At 39.5% G+C, this 19,790-nt stretch overlaps 1 protein-coding gene across 1 annotated transcript in view; it reads right to left on the minus strand.

Moving 5' to 3' along the window:
* impg2a (interphotoreceptor matrix proteoglycan 2a) overlaps positions 1–19,278 on the minus strand; it is a 36,434-nt gene extending 17,156 nt beyond the window's left edge. Inside the window, exons 1-15 of the mRNA XM_088015441.1 lie at positions 18,693–19,278; positions 16,019–16,185; positions 15,887–15,912; positions 15,749–15,781; positions 13,602–13,648; positions 12,773–12,834; positions 12,516–12,671; positions 11,226–11,284; positions 11,116–11,136; positions 8,924–9,132; positions 5,613–5,656; positions 3,118–3,286; positions 2,185–3,026; positions 704–985; positions 393–612 (exon numbers count right to left, since the gene is read on the minus strand). Coding sequence (XP_087871567.1) covers positions 393–612; positions 704–985; positions 2,185–3,026; positions 3,118–3,286; positions 5,613–5,656; positions 8,924–9,132; positions 11,116–11,136; positions 11,226–11,284; positions 12,516–12,671; positions 12,773–12,834; positions 13,602–13,648; positions 15,749–15,781; positions 15,887–15,912; positions 16,019–16,185; positions 18,693–19,110 — 2,755 coding nt within the window. The 5' untranslated portion in view covers positions 19,111–19,278. The remainder of the gene's footprint in view (positions 1–392; positions 613–703; positions 986–2,184; positions 3,027–3,117; positions 3,287–5,612; positions 5,657–8,923; positions 9,133–11,115; positions 11,137–11,225; positions 11,285–12,515; positions 12,672–12,772; positions 12,835–13,601; positions 13,649–15,748; positions 15,782–15,886; positions 15,913–16,018; positions 16,186–18,692) is intronic.
* Between the last annotated feature and the right edge of the window lie 512 nt (positions 19,279–19,790).

Here is a 19,790-nt window from a genome sequence, read left to right on the forward strand (position 1 = left end):
AAAGCACATTTGTGGTAGCTTTCAGCACAATAAGGGTCTTTAGAAGCACATTTGGCTATATTAAAACAGGCATAAATCTTTTTCACATAAAAACATTGCCATCCATTCCTTTTAGTTCAGCTTTATTATTAGTGCATGATGCGATTCAGCAGTGTGTTGTTTTCTATCACTATGTTTTACGATACGACAAATATTACATTCATTCTCAAAATGAATTGTTGGTTCACAGATAAGTAGACAGTCTGAGAAATGCCAAGTATCAAAGGAGACGGCTGGATGACAGTAGTTAAATAATGAAAGTAAACTGCTTAGCTCAACATTAAGACAGACTCGCTCTGTCAATTATGGGTTTGCTGTGTAAGCATCGACTTAATTTAGTGCAAGAAACTCACCCGACTCCACATCCAGAGAGTATTTATCAATGGCTAGGTTCATGGTCTGGTACGCAGTGTTACAGAAGTCCTCCAGGATTAGGTACACGGTGGTGGTGACGCCCCGAGCCACAGGCCTCCCAAACTTCATCCGACTGTTGACCACGATGCTCCCATTCCTGAAGTTCAAGATCTCCAGATTCTCAAAGTGGCTCAGGTTGGACTGAAGATAGGGCACAAGCTTGGAAAGAAATAGAAAAATCGGATTTTGCGAGCTGCATGCCGGTGTGGACTCTTTACCAAAACAAATGCAACACAGCGTCGGTGGTTACCAGTTCTAGGAAGCGCTGCTCCAAAGCCTTGTACTCTGGGGAGCTCTTGTTAAAGAGATCTTCAGAAAATACCATGTTGGTCACTCTCAGGCTGAAGAAGACTATCAGAGCTCGCCTCGGGTTTATAGGCATGGCAATGCTGACTTGGTCTGTGCCTTGGGCCACACTGAATGGGGATCCAGTGCTGCCTTCCTCTGTCTGGTTGGTCAAGCCGTAATCATAAGGAATCAGGTCATATCCGTGATCTTCAGGGGAGGCATCATCCAGGTCCTCCTGAGTGGTCTACCTCAACCAAACAGAAAAATGTCTTAAAAATTTGGCTTCTAATTGATGCCATATGCATTTTAAAGAATTGAAATAATTGTAACTTTTTCTCTAAAGAGACTAGGGTAAAGGTGCAAGAGGCATACTTTTCAATGTAAAGTGATGTGTAAGACTCAAAACTTGTTACAATAGAGGTCCTATTGTAACAATGTCGTATGAGTAATTGTCCCATCTTTGAAGCTTCTATGAATGCTCAACATTATACATTAATCAGGCATAATGGCATGAACACTGACAGCTTAAGTGAACAACACTGATTAGTACTTTATTATGGCACCTATGAGTGGGGAGGAGATAAATGATAGAATAGAAGAGTTTGTCTTTAAAAATGAAAAAGTGTCGGAAACCAGAAAAATGGGCAAGCCTAAGCATTTGACTGCATTTGAAATGGATTAAACTGTGATGGCTTAATAACTTGGTCTGAGCATCTCCAAAACTGAAGGTAGTGAGAGGTGTTCCCAGTCTGCAATGATCAGTGTCATACAAAAAGCCACCTGGAGAAGGAAGAGTGGGAAGTAAAGGCTGGCCTGTGTTGTCAGTAGCTCATATTATTATTATTGGTTCTTATAGAAAGCAGTGAATCACAGCATGTTTCATTTCAGCACACAATAGTTAGGTAGCTGCTGAAAAAAAACACATTGGGTACATCAGTATCAGAATCTGACCTGGTTGGATTGATCCAAAGGATTAGGTTTGCTTTTACATTTTGTGGAAAGTGAATTGTGTGTGTGAGTGTGTGCTTTGCAAACCTGTGTAACCTGTGGAACCAAGAAGTACTAAGGGAAGAAGGCAATATGTTGGAGGCAGTGTGGTGGTTTGGGCAATTCCTTGTTGGGGAGCCTTGGGTCCCTATCCATGTGAATGTTACTTTGAAACATACCACCTAACTAAGCTTTGTGTGGACCATGTAAACCTCCTCATGGGAACAGAACTGTCTGACAGCTGTGTTCTCTGTCAATAAAAAAAATGCTCAATCCACAGAACAACAACTAGGGAAGTTTATGTCTTGGCATGTCAGGTAGCAAAAGGGGGACTGGCACTCAATGTTATGGTCCATAGAAATCATGTCATTTTTAAACTCGTTAAAGAGCATTACAGAACATATTCTATTCCAGATTGTAAAGAAACAACATTCAAGTTGTTAATATCAACTTTACTTTTACCAGTGAAGTGACGGCTTTGTCAGGCAGAGCATCAATATCCGGGAAGATGGATGAGATGACTGTAAAAGGGGATTCCTCCTCTGGAAACAGGGCAGTTGGCAGTGGGTGGCGTGGGAAGTCTGTCCCAGGTAACTTCGAATCGTCTCTGTTCACGAGCAAAATCTCATCCTCCACAAGATCTCCTGCTAAGATCTCTGGGGTCAGAGGTGCCTCCTCCTCTATATCCCTGGCTTCAGACAAAGATCCCTCTTTCACTTCACTTCCATCACTCTCAATTGTCTCGTCAAAGCCTTTTTCATCAAATGTAGGTTCCTCAGGATAGGTAAAAATCACATTGATCCCTACATCCTGGTCAGGGTCTTTGCCAAACTTGCTAGAGTCCTCTGGTGCCTGAACCACAGGTTCATCGACATCAGAGTGGAGCGTGGTTTTGGCTACATCAGGCTCCGACGCCTCAGTTGGGATATTCACAGTCTCTGTTGGGGGTAAAAGAGCTGGCTGGCCTTGTTCTATTGTGGTCTTAGTTAAAACTGTAGAGACCTCAGGCTTTTCCAAAATCTCAACCTCATCAACTTTTTCTTGTTCAGGTTCTGATCTAACATCTTCAGTCTCTAAAAGAGATATTTGGTCTTCTTCTTCAATGGATGGCTCAATTAAACTGTCCAGGTCTTCTCGGCCTGACCCAGAAGCCTCCGTTTCTATTGGCGGTTCAGGCAATGTGGAGCTCTTTGGTGTCTCCTGGGAGGGAAGTTCTGGTAGGAGCTCTTTAGGCGGGATGGTCTCTGGAGCAGGAGCTAGCACAGCATCCTCTGGCAACAGATCTTCCTCCTCAATGCCTGGATAAACAAAGATGAAATGACTCAATCTGTTTTACAGCAACACTTGGTGTCCATTTCAAAGCTCAAGAAAAGAAAGTCGAAAACTTACTACCAGCTTCAGGTGGACTGGTGGCAAGTGCCGCCTCAGGTGACGCTAGTTCACTCTCCTCCAGAATAACGATGTCCTCTTCTGGTCCCAGGGTGTTGAGTTCTACTGGTGGTGATGATCCACCGCCAGTGGGATGATCCAGGGTCAAGACTTCTGATAGGTCAATGCCCTGCAACACAAATAGGCTTTGTTAGCTAAACACAAGTCCATGTATGGATCCTTCCTGCAGACAGAAGGATCAGATTGGCCATGTACTTCACACCAAAGGGAGTTAGATGCGGAGGTAATCTGATTGGATTCCCTGTCATTATTCCTTTATTAGATCTATTTTCATTGGCAAACTGCTAAATCCATCCACAAATAGAGAAACTGAAGACAATACTACAGACTGATTGCAAAACACATAAGCGCTCAGCATGTACCTCTATCCCTTTTACAGCTTTATGTTGGTGAGCCAATTGATGAAAGACAGCTGCCGTTTCTTTTGAAGCAGGACATTTGACATTTTGAAGACCCACTACTGTTAGGGAAAATACTCGATCTCTAGGAATCAAAAAGTGAGTTCTGTGTTTTTCCCTGTTGTGACCCCAAAATTAAGTCTTTTACATTTGTGTGTCCACGTTAAAGAAAGGCTGTAAACCACGAATGGTTTGCACCTTCTTACGGGACTTCTCACGGTATTCTTTCAAAAATAACTTCCTTCTCATCTGCCAGGGTCGCTCTACCATCAACAGCAACAGAGCTACAGAGATCCACTCGAGCTGTAGCTCTTGACCAGCCTGCCAGCCAAGGTGGACGGCCAAGTCTCGATTAAATTTACAGTCTGGGTATTTCACAGTAAAGGTGGATTTATATTGAGGTTATAACGCACACAAGTGGACTCTATTCTATGTGGGCATTTGATAGAGTCTTTTACATACTCAGCACATGGCACATACAGGTGTCAGTAGCTCAACGATGAGCAGGAAACGTATGTGAGGACACCCACACACACATATTTTACAAATGATCCAATCCTTTTGTCCACAATATTCCCATTCTGCACAGATTTAGGTGCAGATATGACACTTGTGTCACAATATCTCTATTCTGCACCGGAGAACCTGGAACCAATTTTGTTTCCAGTCTCTTGGTCTGGTCATCCATACTCATTGCTTTAAATGACTGTTGGTTGCTCTGGCAACAGCCTGATAATAGAATCCCTCATCTTGTAATCTATAGTTTGCATCTGTTCTATTTCACATGCAAATAATATAATTCATTCTGATGGGTTTACTTTGTGCTGAGCTTTCCCTTCCTGAATCAACGCCACGCGGCGGTTGGAAAACACTCTTTCCATTAGACACAACTAAACATAATCCAGTTATCTTTAAATGGCCTGGAAGACAACAGGTTCAGGTTTGTTACATGTCAACAAAAAGTGCTTTCTTACACCACTCCAGTTTGATCAATGAAACAGAAATTTAATGAGATTGTTAATTAAAGGCTTGACTGAAATGTCCAAATGTAGTTCATGAAACAGCTGCTTTATTTCAAACATTTTTATTTGTCTAAAGCTGGAAACCGTCTACCAGCAGATTTGGTTCCAAGAGCTTTGACACTTCTTACAGCCAGAGCTAGCTCGCCTGTCACACGTCAGTAAGGAACTGCAGAGCTAATCCTGTTAGTAATATTGGATTAACGAGGTGGGACTCATAGTAAAGAATGGGATCTGTTCACACATTCAGACCAGACAAAATGTATGCATGTGTTTCTCTTTAATTGGCTAATGATTTAAATGCTCAAATTTTTCATATTTATTTTTATCTTTTAAATATCGGAGAAATTAAAGCTTTACGCTGTTCAGAAAAAAAAAATATTTTAGAAATGCTAGTTTTAAGCTTTTTTAACATCAGGTTCGAATAACCAAGTCACTGTTGCAAAAATATTTCAGTTATTTGATTTTAGCTAGTATTGAGATTGCTTGATGTTCCTATGGAAACCTTGCTTGCTGTTTGCTGTTACTGATGTTTAAAAGAATGTAAAATACTGCATGAAATGGCACAGTGACAGCCTGTAATTATATCAGTAAGATCTTGCAGGATGAATACAATTGATATGAAAAAAAAAAATCAATTCCAAATTTAATTCAGAAAGAGTTTAGTTGGTGCAAAACAAGCATCGATATGCATCAGAAAGCCCATATGACCATGGAAGATTTTAGATGGTACTCGTCACTTAATTCTGGTGTGGTGCACTGTTGTTTCTGTCCAAGAATAGTAGTAGATTAGTATGGCAAGAGCCAACCTAATCCTCAAAGCCTTCACTTCATCCGTCCAGGGGAGCTCATCTGCTGGCTGCACTGGTGAAGTCTGGATAACATCTCAAGCCATTTACAGGTTATCGGAACATCAGTCATGCTGCAAAGGTCAGCAACCTCAAACATGAGTGATTTATCAAGTTGGTGGAGCCTAAAGTAGACCATCTGCAGGCAGATCGTTGAGGTGGCTACTCACCGTCGCTTCGTCTGCAGCCCTGACAGGCTCAGGAATCTCAGACACTGTGGAACCAGTAGAGAAAAAAAATATTAAAACACATTGTCACGTTAAAAAAACAGGAACGTGGCCAAAGTTAAAATATTTTCACAAGACAGAGTCTGCCAAAGTTTGTTGTTGTTGTTTCACCGTTGCTGTCTAACATTTCAGCTTTTCTGGGTGTAAATATTAGTAGACACTGCTAGTAAAACCTATCACTGCACCACAGCCAAAGCAGAAGAACAAAGCTAAGCTGTGCATATAGGCTCTGCAGACACATATGTTGGCCATATGGGTGTTTAGCCTCTTTTTCTTATGTCGCAGTCTGTAACTAACGTAGGCATCAGAAGGCAATGATCTCCAGAGAATCTCTCTAACACAGTAAACTAATGACAGGCTTGACTTAACAAGAAAGCGCATGGAAAAATTTAACAGCAGCACAAAGAGATAGGATAGACATTATCACATCATCCAAGAGCCCATTTCTCCCCATCCCCCAAAAAGCAGCTAACCTACTTACAGTCTGCTTGAATCCATAATAAACTATAAATTTTGTGTGTTTTTACAGGCAAAGTTAGACAAACTCTTCATGCCGAAGTCTGTTTTACTCAGGGAATGTCACTTAGATGTAGCGTGTTGAACATGAGAATCAGGTCGTGTAGAGATAGTAAGAAGTTACTAGGTCTCTGAGGTGAGTAGCTAGAGAGACATTAGGTCTAATGAGCTAATAGCATAATCTTAATCTCCATCCAAACTGTCACGCTATGCTTTTACAAGAAGGAGCAATGTGAGAAACAGAAAAGAAGCTGTGCTACTGAGACAGACAGGTGTTAAGCTGCGTTATACCTGCACAGGAAGTGTTGCTCGCACCACAATGGCCGCTGCACCAGAGTACAGCTTCAACAAGTCAAGACTAAAACACATCTTTACCAAATAAAATGGATTATAAACCAACAACTTTTTTATTTTTATTTTAATGCCCTAATGGTTGAGTGCTGATGAATGCATGTTACTATGTTATCTGCATGTTATTTTTCGTTATCTGTATGTTGCAGTCTCGGCCTAAGAGACTAAAATTAACTTAACATTTTCAAAGAAGCAATGTTTCAATTCTGCTTCCGCATTGTTAGACAAAACATCAATGTCTCTACAGGAGCCCAAATTCTCTCTTTTAAACCAGTTCACTACAATCACCCATGAAATAAGATGATATTAAAGCCATATTATGTTCCAGAAAGCATTAAAGATTTTACAGAGAAGGAAACAAAGCGTGTTGTGATGTCGACCTGAATGACGCTGCCTTCTTTAGTGGCTCCAAAAGTTTGAAAACTTAGCTGCAAAGCTTTTAATTCTGCTTTTCCTTTGCGTGTTACAACTCCAGCTGACTCAGCTGGTCTGGTCAGTCAGTGCATGTTTGTAACTAGCTCTTTAAAAAAACAGTCTCTTTTAACTATTAGACATTACAGACCCCCAGATGTGCTCTGTAGCACAAAACTTTAATCACATCAAAGTCAAACATAAAGTCAGACCGTTATCAAGGCCCAGTGGTTTCCACAGATCTGTAAACCACACATGCATTTTTCCAGAGTGTTTCACTTGCTGGAGAATAAGAAAACGTGGTGATGTCTGCAAAATATCCCAAAAGTTACAACTGGGGTTGGGCACTTAACTAGGGTTGGTGCTAGAGACATTTCTCAACTGGTCTTACTAGAAAGAAAGGAAAAAAAAAAGTTTTGGTTTTTCAGAGACAGAAGTGGTTCTCTGCTGCGTCATTATGTTGTGAAAAAGGTCTGTGTTGTACACCTTTGATCTTCTTTCTGCAATTAGCTAAATGTGCTTAGAAGAACAAAGGAAAACAAAGAGTTTAACTATGGAAAAGCCCATTATTTATCCCAGTTACCCTTTAATTAGATGTTCAAATATTACCGGCCAAATCTAACCAATGTTTTTGAAACAATTGCTGCTGGTGGCCCCTCCTGTGGTTGTAAGCCTCTGCTTTCTAATTCTGCAAAAAGCAAGTGTAATGAGTATATAAAACCAGAGTTATCTGACAACACCGCAGGGTCCTCTATGACTCTTAAATGTTTAAGAAAATATTTGTCTAGTGTGGAAAACAGGGCTTTCAATGGGAAATTTAAAAAAAAACCGTGAGCAATTTTTAAATTATTTTTGAGCTATATTTCATTCAGACATGTTCAATTCCAGTTCAAAATGAGCTGCTACATCACCCAAAAAGAAGATAAAAAGTTATTTTATGACCAGTACCATTGGTCTGAACTATTTCTTTTATTCTCTAGTTGATGGTTAACTGGTTTATTAATAGTAAACTGGGATAAAACCACTTAGAAATGGGTCTATGCATAAATTGACTAAAATTACAAGTCAGATTTTATACATTTTGAGACTTTAAGTACTCCCTGGAAAACGCTTTGTAAAATATATCATTTTTTTATTTTTTTAATCATTACCTAAAGATTATATTTAGATTAAATGTTTTGCAATTACAAAACTATATATTGTTTTGAAGTGTAAATATCTCATTTGTAGTTGACAGAGTTTGTAATGGTGTACAATTTATGATTTAAATGTGTGCATACTACTTTTCAAACATGAAAGAAGAAAAAAAAACACGTGAAGATGTGAACGTGTTTGATCAGATTTAAAATTGACCTAAATTTTAATCGAAACCCATGAAAAGTTATCTGATTAATATAGACAGGGATAAACAATAGTATGTCCGAAACACTAAAAGCATCTCGCACGTTTGCTCTGTTAAACAACGGTGCAAAAAATTCATATATATTTTTGACTGATTGTTTTCTCTTTTCTTTTACTATTTCTTTTATGTGTGCTCTTAATTAAAATATCATGATATGGGTCACTCTTCGTGAATAAATAGTTGCCTCCAAATCTGCTTCTGAGAGAAAGTCGCTCGATGTTTGTGGCCTTTTGACTATCAAAAGAAGAGAAGAAAAAATGGCTAAAAAAAAAACCCTCCTAAAAAACAGATAATTGGTGAAACATTGTTCAATTTAAAAAGCTTTTACCCTCTACACACCTTTTTTGAAAGGCCTCACTCCACCCTAAAAATCACTTTAAAAGTGTTTATTGTCTGCCATTTCTGTGGTCAACTCTTATTAAGCAGGTTACAGATATCCTTGTGTTTCTTATTGAAACGGTACATGCAGCTTAAATCTGCAACGCATTCATGAACCAGTTCTAAGCATTTACAGTCATCTCAACAGCCGCACTTAAACATGTGACTAAATCATCGCGGCGGGCTGCAGTCTTACCACTCTCCAGCTCGTCGATGTGATGCGGTTCGGTGAAGATGTTTTTAATCTGGTTGATGGTGTAGACCACTGTGGGGGGCTCCTTGATCTCTCGATACGAGTTCTCCACCAGGTTGGACTGCAGGGTCAGGTAGTTCAGCTGTTCAGAGCTCACCCCGGCTCCGTCCACCGCGACCGTGACTGCGTAATCCACCACTATGCCATCCAGCCTGGCGACACAAACGTAATGTTGTCATACAGAAGAGAAACAGCAAATTCACGGAGACAGAGAGAAAACATCAGGATGATATATAATATCTCTGTGGGCACAAGCAATATTACGGCACTGGATTCAAGAAAAAACATCCCGAGAGAAAAAATTACTAAGGCGTTGATTTAATTAAGAATCAGTAAAAAATGAGTTCACCGATGACTTCGGTGATTTATGTCTGCTTGTAACACAGGAGCATGCCTCTCCAGAATGAACCCCCCCCCCAGCCCGAGTCAGCCGAAATGCCAGTGTGATCATAACAAACGTGAAAAGCTCACAGCAGACCTCCACTCCTGGAAAAAGCCATTCATTAGCCTTCATTCGACTGCTGTTATTCCTCCACCCTAACGGGCCGTTGGCAGACAGCTGAGTATGTGCAAACTCAGAGATCCTGTTTCCCTCCCAGTTTAGTCTCAGCGACAGACTTAAGTCTAATGCTGAAATCCGCTTTCAGAGGGAGATATTACGCATGAATACAATTTTAGAATAAAATGATCCAACTCCGCATGGCACACCAGACGCTGAACTGTGAATATCTGTGAAACAAAACCAAAGCAAAAATAGAGTCTAAAGACATCAGAAGCAGTCCTCCACTCTATAAAACCCGGGTTTGGGTCATTTGCAGCACACAGACTTGAGTGTTAACCCAATGCAAGGCAGGAAAAACAATCAGCTATGAGTTTAGAGAAGCAGTTATTGCTTCCAGTCAATCTGGGAAGTGCCTTACAGTAATGGCAATGCATATAAAAGTTCAATAAAAGTTCAGTAAAGAGGATTCCACATTCGAAAATGGCAACCAATCACTCCAAGACGAGATGTCCTAATCAGTGTGTAATACTCAGAGAAATTGGTTGATCCAAGAGCTCCGTCTCAAATGCTACAGAGCTCAGTTAGCATGCTAAATATCAAATATCTCTAAAAAGTTGCAGTTGGACGTTGGTTTGTACAGCTGAATTAACCACAAGATTCCTAGTAACAATATCCTTTGAACAGATGAAACAACAATAGAGAATTGTGGAAAGAACCAAACGCAACATAAAGGCACAAACTCCTCAAGCATGGTGGCAGAGGGGGTTGATGTGACAAACAGGGTGATATGGCAAAATGAGCCCAAACAAAGCAACAAAACTACAAAAAAAAAACAACTTAGGAGAAAATAACAAATGTGTTGGAAATTCTGTGGAGGAGGCTGAAGAGAGCTGCGGTGGAAAAACGACCACCAAATTTAAAGAACTAATGAAATGTTGTGTGGAAGAGTGGTTCAAAAATATTTCAAGTTATTGCAACCGAAGTTAATTGTATAAACTACTTAAACGTGTTAGTATTCAAAACAGCTCAAACACATTTCTCATTATATGGCTTCATTTTTGTTTATATTTAGGATGAACATAAAGCTATTTTTTTGTAAAGATACGTGACAATATTTAAATCGTTGTCGTTTCTTAGTTATGCAAAAACATAACTTTCCATTATTGATTCAAGGTTGCATCTTGAATCAATAATGGAAACATGCAACCTTCAAACTCATCACAGATTTCATAATGAACTAAGTACCACTTATTAATACATTAGGTAAAAATATGGTTGTTTTGCTTTCAGATGGTGGGTTTTGCAACTTCCGAAACAGTTTTTCCAATCTGTTTTCCTTTTTTTTTCAGTTTGTATACCAGATGGCTTTAATTTTTTTGTTCTGTTGCTTTTATAACATATTAGCTTTGATATTTTTCTTTTGACTCCATGTCATAAACCTCTTCTCTTACTCAGTTCCGTGAGGTTATAAACCTCACATAATAGCACCTGATTTCTTGGTAGGACCCATCCTGATCCCACTTAACAGGTGGGTGGCCGCACTAAGATCATTAACACGTGTAACTAGCAATACATCTAAATCTACCAGAGGAATAATAAGAGATATGTGGGGTTAAACAACACAGCAACTCACCACTGAGAGTCCTTCTGTGGTCTAGATAAATAGGAAGGAGCCGTGAGATTTCTGCTGACAGCAGAGGTGGCGTTGGCATGAAAACATGAGGTGTGCGATCAGAAACTAACCTGAAGTCGATTACAGATACACTCTTAAAGCCGGGAAGCCCCTCTAGAGCATCTTCTATCTGCACAAACACAGTGAGGCATGAGATTAAACCAACTGCTCATGATTTGTTCTAATTCTCAAAGTGTTGTAACAAAACTCGTTTGCAGAAACACAAGTCCAATATGCTGTGATTAAAGCAGAGAGAAATAAGTTTGTGACCATCATTAAAGGATTTTTAGCGTCATCAGTTCTGACTTTGGCTGCAATGATAATAACGCTCTTCAGTGGGGATGTTGTTACTGAGAGAAGACTCAAAGTTAGTTCTTTTAAACTTAAAATTATATCGGAGGAAGTGAACGGATGCGTGAAGCGATTGTTATACTCAATCAGGCTGCCAAAGAGCGAGAGAAAGCAAGACTGACAAGAAGATTACAGTGACTATTGTCTCTCATAGCTCACAATAGAAAGAAAAGAATAATATTCTAGTTGCTGTTCATTTATCTTACAGTTCTTCAAAATGTATCAAAATCGGAGTTGGCAGGTTGACGCTTTAGAGGAAAACAAAGGCGGTGAAATGGCCACAAATCTCTAATTGATGCTTCAGTTTGTTACCAATAATCTTCTTTAACAAGAAAAGGTCTTGCTCCTCAACATAAAATAAATCTACATGCATTGCTTCCCTCAACCAATTTATCGAAACTTTCAGACAAAAGGATGAAAGCGAGTGACTGAAAAAACGTTCAGATTGCAGGCACATGTTCTCCTTAGGGTATGCAAGACTGCATGCATTCAAGGTGGGTGTTGGTATGCAATGCTGATTTATTTATGTTGAAAATCCCCACAGATGGTAAAAGAAGAAAGTCAGAAACAAAGAAACAACAATTATGTAAAAAGAAACACTGATTTTTATCGAAGATGCTGTTTGTATTTGGGAGTACATTGTGGCTCCTAGTTGTGGTTAATGCAACAGATGTTCACAGACACATTTATAATGTTTTCCAGGTCCTTGTAAGAGTTGCTTCAAACATTATCTGTACAAATACTTACATGTGCAAAGGTTTATCTTTTTCCATGAAATCTTATAAAGCTGTGTTTCCAGAACAAGAACTCATTATTTTACCATTACCAACTGCAAACTCTAAAACCGGCAAGCGTTGAGCCCATGGTGCTAAGCTTTAGCTACTGCTGTCATTAAAACACATTTAAAAAAGACAATGCAAGGAATCACAGGGCATTAGGCGATTAGATTGGGTTCAATGACAATAATCTCCCACAGCACAAAACAGACCCAGATGGAGCCTGAGACAAACCTTTTCCGCAAGATCTCTGCTGAGCGTCTGGAACTTGAGGCTGGCTGGATCTCTGAGCTCGTCGCTGAAGACCTCTCCGGTCAGGAGGATGCTCAGCTCCACCACCTGCTCCAGAACGGGGGCAGCCGTGGGCTGAATGGTGATTTCATTGAACAGCTTGTACCATAAAAAAAAAGAACACAAAACATGTAATAAAACTGCAGGAAAACAAACATTTGTGATGCACAACAATAAAAACAATATCTCTGTGTACTCACCGGACTCTCTTCCACCTCTGGTGAAATGACGTCTGTGATATCCTTTTCTTTATCTGTTTCCTCTGCATTGTTTATTTTGTGTGTAAAAAAAACCCCACATGGTGTTAATTCAGATTGACTCTGAATAAATAAAAAAAATATATATAACGCTTTGGAAAAGTATTCATTACGAGCTATTCCACATTTTGTCGCATTACAGCCAGAAACTTCAATGTATTTATGATAATGGCGTTTTGATATGATGGACCAAACAGTGCTCCATAATCTGCTTATATTTTAATGTTTTATAACCCAACTCTGCTTTAAACTTGTCCACAACTTTCTCCCAGGCCTGTCTGCAGTGCTCCTTGGCCTTCATGATCCCGTTTGTTCACTAATGTTCTCCTTCACAGACAAGAAAACACATTTATATTGAGATCCAACTACACACAGGTGGAGGGTGTACTTCCACACACTCCACCTTAACTAATAAGTTAATCTCTTAACTTATTAGGCGATGTCAGAAAGCTACACTTTATTAAAGGTATTGAATACAAATGAGTGACAATTTTCAAATTATGATGAAAAACCAGGTGCGTCATTTTTCTTCCACTTAAAGCTTTGTGTTGGTCCAGCGCGTAAAATCCCAATATATTAAAGTTTGTGGTTGCAACGCGATGAAATGTTGACCCTAAACTGTCTTAGAATCTCAGGCTGAGCTGAACTAAAGTGAAGCTCATGGATTAAACACACAACAAGACAAGTAAGTAGCTAACTCCGACACCACAACCGTTCCTGATGAGGTTTGTAATAAGCATGTCGCAGGGTTGTTATCAGCAGTGACACTGACCTAAGTCAGGGGCTTCAACCGTTTCTGAACTCGCTGGTGTTGGTGTGCTGTAGAACGGGAAGAAAAAATGTTTATACAGTGTTAATCCCAGATTACAACATCATGTGGACTGTGGGTAAAGATGGGAACAAAAGTTAAGAGATAACTTTGTGGATTTTACTTTAACATAAATCTCAAAGGAGAAGAAAATAATGATTTTTTTTTTCTCATAGCAAAGATGTTCGAAGCCACAATGTGATGTAATTAGGTTTATCCCTTACATTTAGTACAACATAGCACAAGTTATCATTTACTGCGGCAATAAGCTTAAAATTTAAAACATTTTCAGCTATTTTCCTTTTTCTTTGACAATCCTCTTTCTATATTACTTATCACTTATTTAAACATTTTTGTATTGGGTGCTATTTTTGCATCATAAAAGGTATAAAGGAAAGCATCACGATTTTTAGCTCTTCGTTGTGTAGCGTTTTTGTAACCACGAAACTTTAATTGCATTAATTTCATTTTATCATTCCACTGATCTTTATTGTATGATTTGATAATGGGAGAAATTGTTCCAAATTATATTTGAAATCTAAAATAACTTCAAACTGTGTAACAGGCAATGTAAAATGACTTCCAATATGTCTATATTATATATAGACATATGTTTTTTTAATTAACAATTTTAGTGTTTTATTTACATTACAATGTCAAACAGAATGAATCAATGAAGTTAATTTAAGAGACCCTGAACTTCTTTTGACACATTTTGTCACACAAAATTCAATACATTTTCTGCAAAATTTTGAAAGTTTTAGTTGATAACTACACCATGGTAAAGATTACATGGGTATTCGACTCCTACAATTATGTTTTAGGTAGTCACTGATGAATAATTTGGCCGAAAAATTTTTTTTATTTTTTATTTAATTAGTTGCAAAAATTTGTATTAATAAACGACCAAGCTAAAACAACAGCCACAATGTTATCCTTTACAAAGGGAACTCAAATACCTGCATACAGAGGGAAATATTTATTTGATCCGCTGTTAATCTTTAAAAGTTTCTACAAAAAAATGAACAGCCTGAGTTTTAACATGTTATTGCAAAGAGACAGAATATCTACCAAGAATCCAGAAAAGGTGAGTTAGATAAAGCTTTAAAAAAATTGATGTGCATATCAGTAAGTGAAATAAGCAAAAAAAAAAAAAAAAAAAAAAGGACTTTGAAATTGGTGGAGATATTTAGAATGTTCTGGTAAAGTCATTGTTCTAATAGTTAATCTTTGTTTAGGAGGGGGTTTGCTCCACTAATACAAAAAGAAATTATCTGCCCAAATAATTTGGGGTTGTGTTTCCTGGTTGTAAGAACATTACAGACAACGCTCAGCATCCTGTCCGCTAGTCATACAACAGCAGAGTGTCTTCAGTCAGAAGCCTCTCTTGATTCACTGTAACACTGACTGCTACATGAGATCCCTCTTTCCCACATCCATCACCATCTACAACAACTGTTTGAAGGAACTTGTATAAAATGAGTCACAACAACATTTATTTTTTCCCTAAACCCCGTCGTGGCAGAAAGTTGATGCCACGTTTTGAATTAGGCCATATGGGCAACTTTTCTATTGGCTGAGTCAACAGGGAGCTGCACCGACGTGGACTGAGCAGGCGTCCAATGCTTCCAGCTTCAATAAGGGATACCAACTTATGTGTGCTGCGCAAGGCTGCACTGTATTTTATCCGTCCTCTGGATGTCAGATTATTTCCTGTATTTTAAATGGATCAGGGGGGTCGAGTTGGCAAAACAGCAGCTCATTTTCCAGGGCACCATTCATACAAGAACTTCCCCTGCAAAAGGTTTGAATGGAAGCAAATACTCATGTGCTTATTTTCACATAATGACATCAATATGAGTGATATGATTTAACAATAACAGTAATGTTATTTTTGTATTTTTGATAGATATTCTCTTTGAAAATCTAATGTAAATACTGTTCATTTATATGCAGAAAAACGTCAGAGGAGCACATAATTATCCCCCCGGCTGTACATCTATGATCAACCAGTCAACTGGATTTATGAATCCTTGGGATCAGAAGGCGAGTTCGATTACAGATGAGTAGGAATATGAACAGGTAAGGTTGAATGGCCTTAACAACCTTACCTGCACATATGCTTCCAGGACCGGGTGGGCTCACTACAGACGGTGGGAAGAATGACACATTTACCAAAACACAGACTTCATGGTGAGAAAACATTCACGTTTCAGTGACGCATTAAACAAGCGGACGGTTTTCTTTACCTTTTAAAAACTGAATGCGACATTCTCTGAAAACATAAAACAGTGTTAGGAACTTCAGTGTCAACCTGCCAGCAGACATATTGGTTTCACACAGATTTCCACTTCCATAAAGTCAGTAGAGTACATGCTCACCTCTTTGACCAGAGCCTGATGGTCCTCTGACTGGCTAAAATAGCTGCCGATATCCTGCACAGCGACTGTGCCTTCCTGGCACCGGCTCATCCAGCTTTGGTACTCGTCTTGCTCAGGCAGTCGATCCCAGAAGATCTTGAAAGCCTCCCACACGGTTTCCTGGCACACTGGTCACCAGAGAAAGAGGCCATCAACCGATTAACCAAACATGCAGGCCTTTCTGTTTGACAATGTGCTACTGGGACAAAGTCGACCGCTTCCAATTATGGCGTAAAATTTCTCACGGGAACATTTTTGAATAATTCAAACAATGAAAAAGTCAAGATGTACAAACGCCAACATTACTTCACGGCTCGACCCGCTGGGCTCTTCTGCAATGTCAGAGGGCTGTTTGGTCCGTCGCCTGCAGGCCTGACCTAAATAAATCCCCACTTTCTACTGTCACAGCCAGATAAACAGACAGAAGCTGCTCGGGCAGCATTAACGAGTCAAAACAGTCGGTATATTGTGGGCAGATCCCACTTTTGCATCCGTTTGCTAAAAGTCTCAATGAGCCAAATAAAGCAGAAATTCTACATGGCTGCCGTGTTCAGCTGTGAAGTACGTATTTCATTCTTTTTTAACAAGTCATTTTCAGTTTTTAGGAAACTTTTTATTTCTGCTTAAATGAAATGATTAGATTAACAACGCATACATCATGAAATAAGTCAGAAATAGTTTGCATAAATGAGTGGACCTGTCCACAGAAAGTAACATCTCTCAGTGCTTTGGGCGCTCCATTCAAGCTGCAGGTTTTCTGCATGTCACCATACTGTCTTACAGTCACTCCACCACCCGGTGTCCACCGACGGGCTTCGAGGTCTGGCTCAGTCTACTCATTCTCTAGGAGATGGTTACCATGACGAGCAACATGGGCATGAAATGACAAAGTCAGAGCCTAGATGCCAAGTCCACTCATTCTGATGCATATTTAAGCATTTGTGTTTTGCTGGCCGACTCAAATCATGTCACTTTCTGGTACAGCGTTAACATTTTTGCAAATTTTGTCAAAACTGAGTCACGCCAAGACATGTTTTGCGAAACTTTAAGTCGATAATGTGTGGCTTTTCTCGAGGATGCAAATGGACAGCCATTTAAATCTGGGGCAAAAACTGTAGAGAAGCAAAAAAAACAAACAAAAGTGGTTACTTCTCCCTTAAAAATTCACCTCAGCGCCGTGATCTAAATTATTATTGATTGAGATTAAAAACAGAGGGAATCTTGTCCATTCAGGTTGAAAGAATAAACTGAAATCAGAAAGAAACAACGAAGGTGAAATTGAGTCCAGAGGGAGTGATTTAATTTTCCGATGGACTGATTCATCTGAGGTCATCTAAAAGAACATCAAGCGGGTCTTTAAAAAGAGTTTGATGACTGCGGTGGCACGACACGACAACAGCTGTTTCTGCTGCTTCGTAAAATTGTTTTGGGGCCTGGATGTGCCCTGGTCTTATTTTGATTTTTATCAGCGAGCAGAAGTTTTAGTAAAGGTTTTAAAGCATTCCTCCACCATCAGGAACCACAACATATAATACTCATCTTATTAGTTTACCATCACATTGTGGCTAAAACAATTAAATTCATATTTTCATCCTCCGCTCTGTTCATGTTATTCTAAGTTGGCTTAACAGGCTTTTGTGGATATAACCGCTGCAAATGGTTAAATCTTTGGACGCTGCCATAGGTTTAGACATGAACTACCTTTTAATTACATGATCATTTTCTACATTTTAAATTTAATCAAACCAATAAAATAATGTAGTAATTGATCGCCTAAGTCTACTACTGATGTAACTTTATAAAATAATTGCTGCAGCCAAAAATTATATAACATTAAATAAGACTGCCTTTCTTAGAAAAAAAAACTTTTTTGCATTTTTTATGCGTCTAGTTGCGGTGGATGATTGCTGCGGTCATTATGTTCCTAATTATCTGCACTTTGCAGCTCTCTCGTAAATTAAGGACTGAAAGAACCAGTTATCTGCTGTGCAAAATCCTTTCTTTCTTAGACATGTAGCTTCATATTTGAAAGCACCATAAAGTTTTCAGTCAGCCTCTCTTTGCTCCTCTTCTGAAACGGTGATTGTTATCGTCTCTCGATGCAAAGGTGGCCAGAAACTCTGGGCCTCAGAGCAAGAAAAGTCACATTTCTAATTATCTCTGACGTTTAGCTTGGGCCTGCAGCTATTTTCTTGGAGTCATCTCATGACTTATGAAGATGAACACATATTTACATTACTAGAAGGGCGTTCTCCCTCGTCTTTCCCATTTTAATGAGGCCCCTATATGCCGTTATAACTGCACCCTAGTTATTTCTACTAATAAAAGCCATCCATACATTACAAAAACCCTAAGTTGCACATATATCATTCCTGCCGCCAACTGTTGAAGATGCTTCATCTGTAAAGTTTTGCTCCCGTTTCCTGTAATTTGATGTCATCTGGGTAAAATGTGTCACACGGTGTAAAGCAGGTAGGCAAAGCTGCCACCTGCTGAGATGTGTGCTTTTTTCCGAGCGTGCTCTTGTGTTTCACTTGGGTAAAGTGACCCTGTGAGCGGACCGTAGCCTTTTCCAAACGTGTACCTCATTAGATCCAACGGCTCTCGGCCTCCAGACAAAGCCCAGCCCACTTACCTCTGAGGTGAAAATAGCCTAAATGGTTTGCAACAACCTCCTCGGCAGTCTCTTGTCCACACAGTCTGAGTCCGCTCTGATAAAAGATATTCCTTTTCCTTCGAGAGGTGACGGCATGGCCGTCGTGAGATGCCTTCACATCAGACACCCGGATGATTTGAGGAAACGCCACCGGCTCCTGAGAAAAAGGCTTACCCAGGTATCCCATAGAGGAGCCTTCCAGCGTGGCATCTGTACAATCACAGGGAAAAAATAAAAAAATATATACTGAAAATCTTTTCTTTTTCTCAGCTGCACATGAGTATGCAGAAAACATTTGGTTTACTACCAATTCCTTACCTGAGAGTCTGCTCAAAATTATGACTGTGAGGCTAAAGAGAGCACAAAAGAAAACACTTCTCCAGGAAGCGCTGCTCATGTTAAATCCGTGATTGGGTTTAAATCCGTGGACTCGGAAAGGGATCAAGAAGACATGTCTTTCCTCTCGAGTGACGACATAGCTGCATAAGAGTTTGCATAGTTCAAAACTCTCCAAAACCAAAGGAAAACCAATAATGATGAGAAAGCATTTGACAATAGAGCCCGTCCCTGGTTTGGTTCACTGTGTGGCAGAAAGGTGTGCGTGTCACCGTGCTGAGAGTCCAGCCCCTGGCTCAGGTGGACAGGCAGATGGCTTGTAGAGAGAAGGGGATTTTTTAATTCTCTCTAATCCTGTTGTTTTTAAGCCTGTTAGAAAAACTCGTCAAGAAGTTACTGGAGCAAAGCTGTGAAGGGAGGACAAACAGCGAGGGGTAAAGAGAGAATGAAGCAGAAAGCTGCAGGAGGAGGGTTATCTTTGAGAATGAGAGAGGTGTGTGTGTTTAAGGTGCCGTTATTTCAACAAAGGCTCGTTCGAGCCTTTTGGAAAACGCATCAAATCCACTATATTTCAATCTAAACGCGCCATAAAACAAATAAAGCAAGAATAATTGAGAGTCTATAAGTTAATACACTTTTTTCTCAATTAAAATAAAATCTCCCTGACTTGGGCCTAACCCTTCTTGTAGATTTTATCCTGCTTGTGTGAAACAGATCAGTCCCTTCTTGGCTCTAAGTAGT

This window comes from Poecilia mexicana, unplaced genomic scaffold (genome assembly GCF_051168715.1).
Source record: "Poecilia mexicana isolate PSO_F unplaced genomic scaffold, ASM5116871v1 scaffold_2, whole genome shotgun sequence".
NCBI lineage: Eukaryota > Metazoa > Chordata > Actinopteri > Cyprinodontiformes > Poeciliidae > Poecilia > Poecilia mexicana.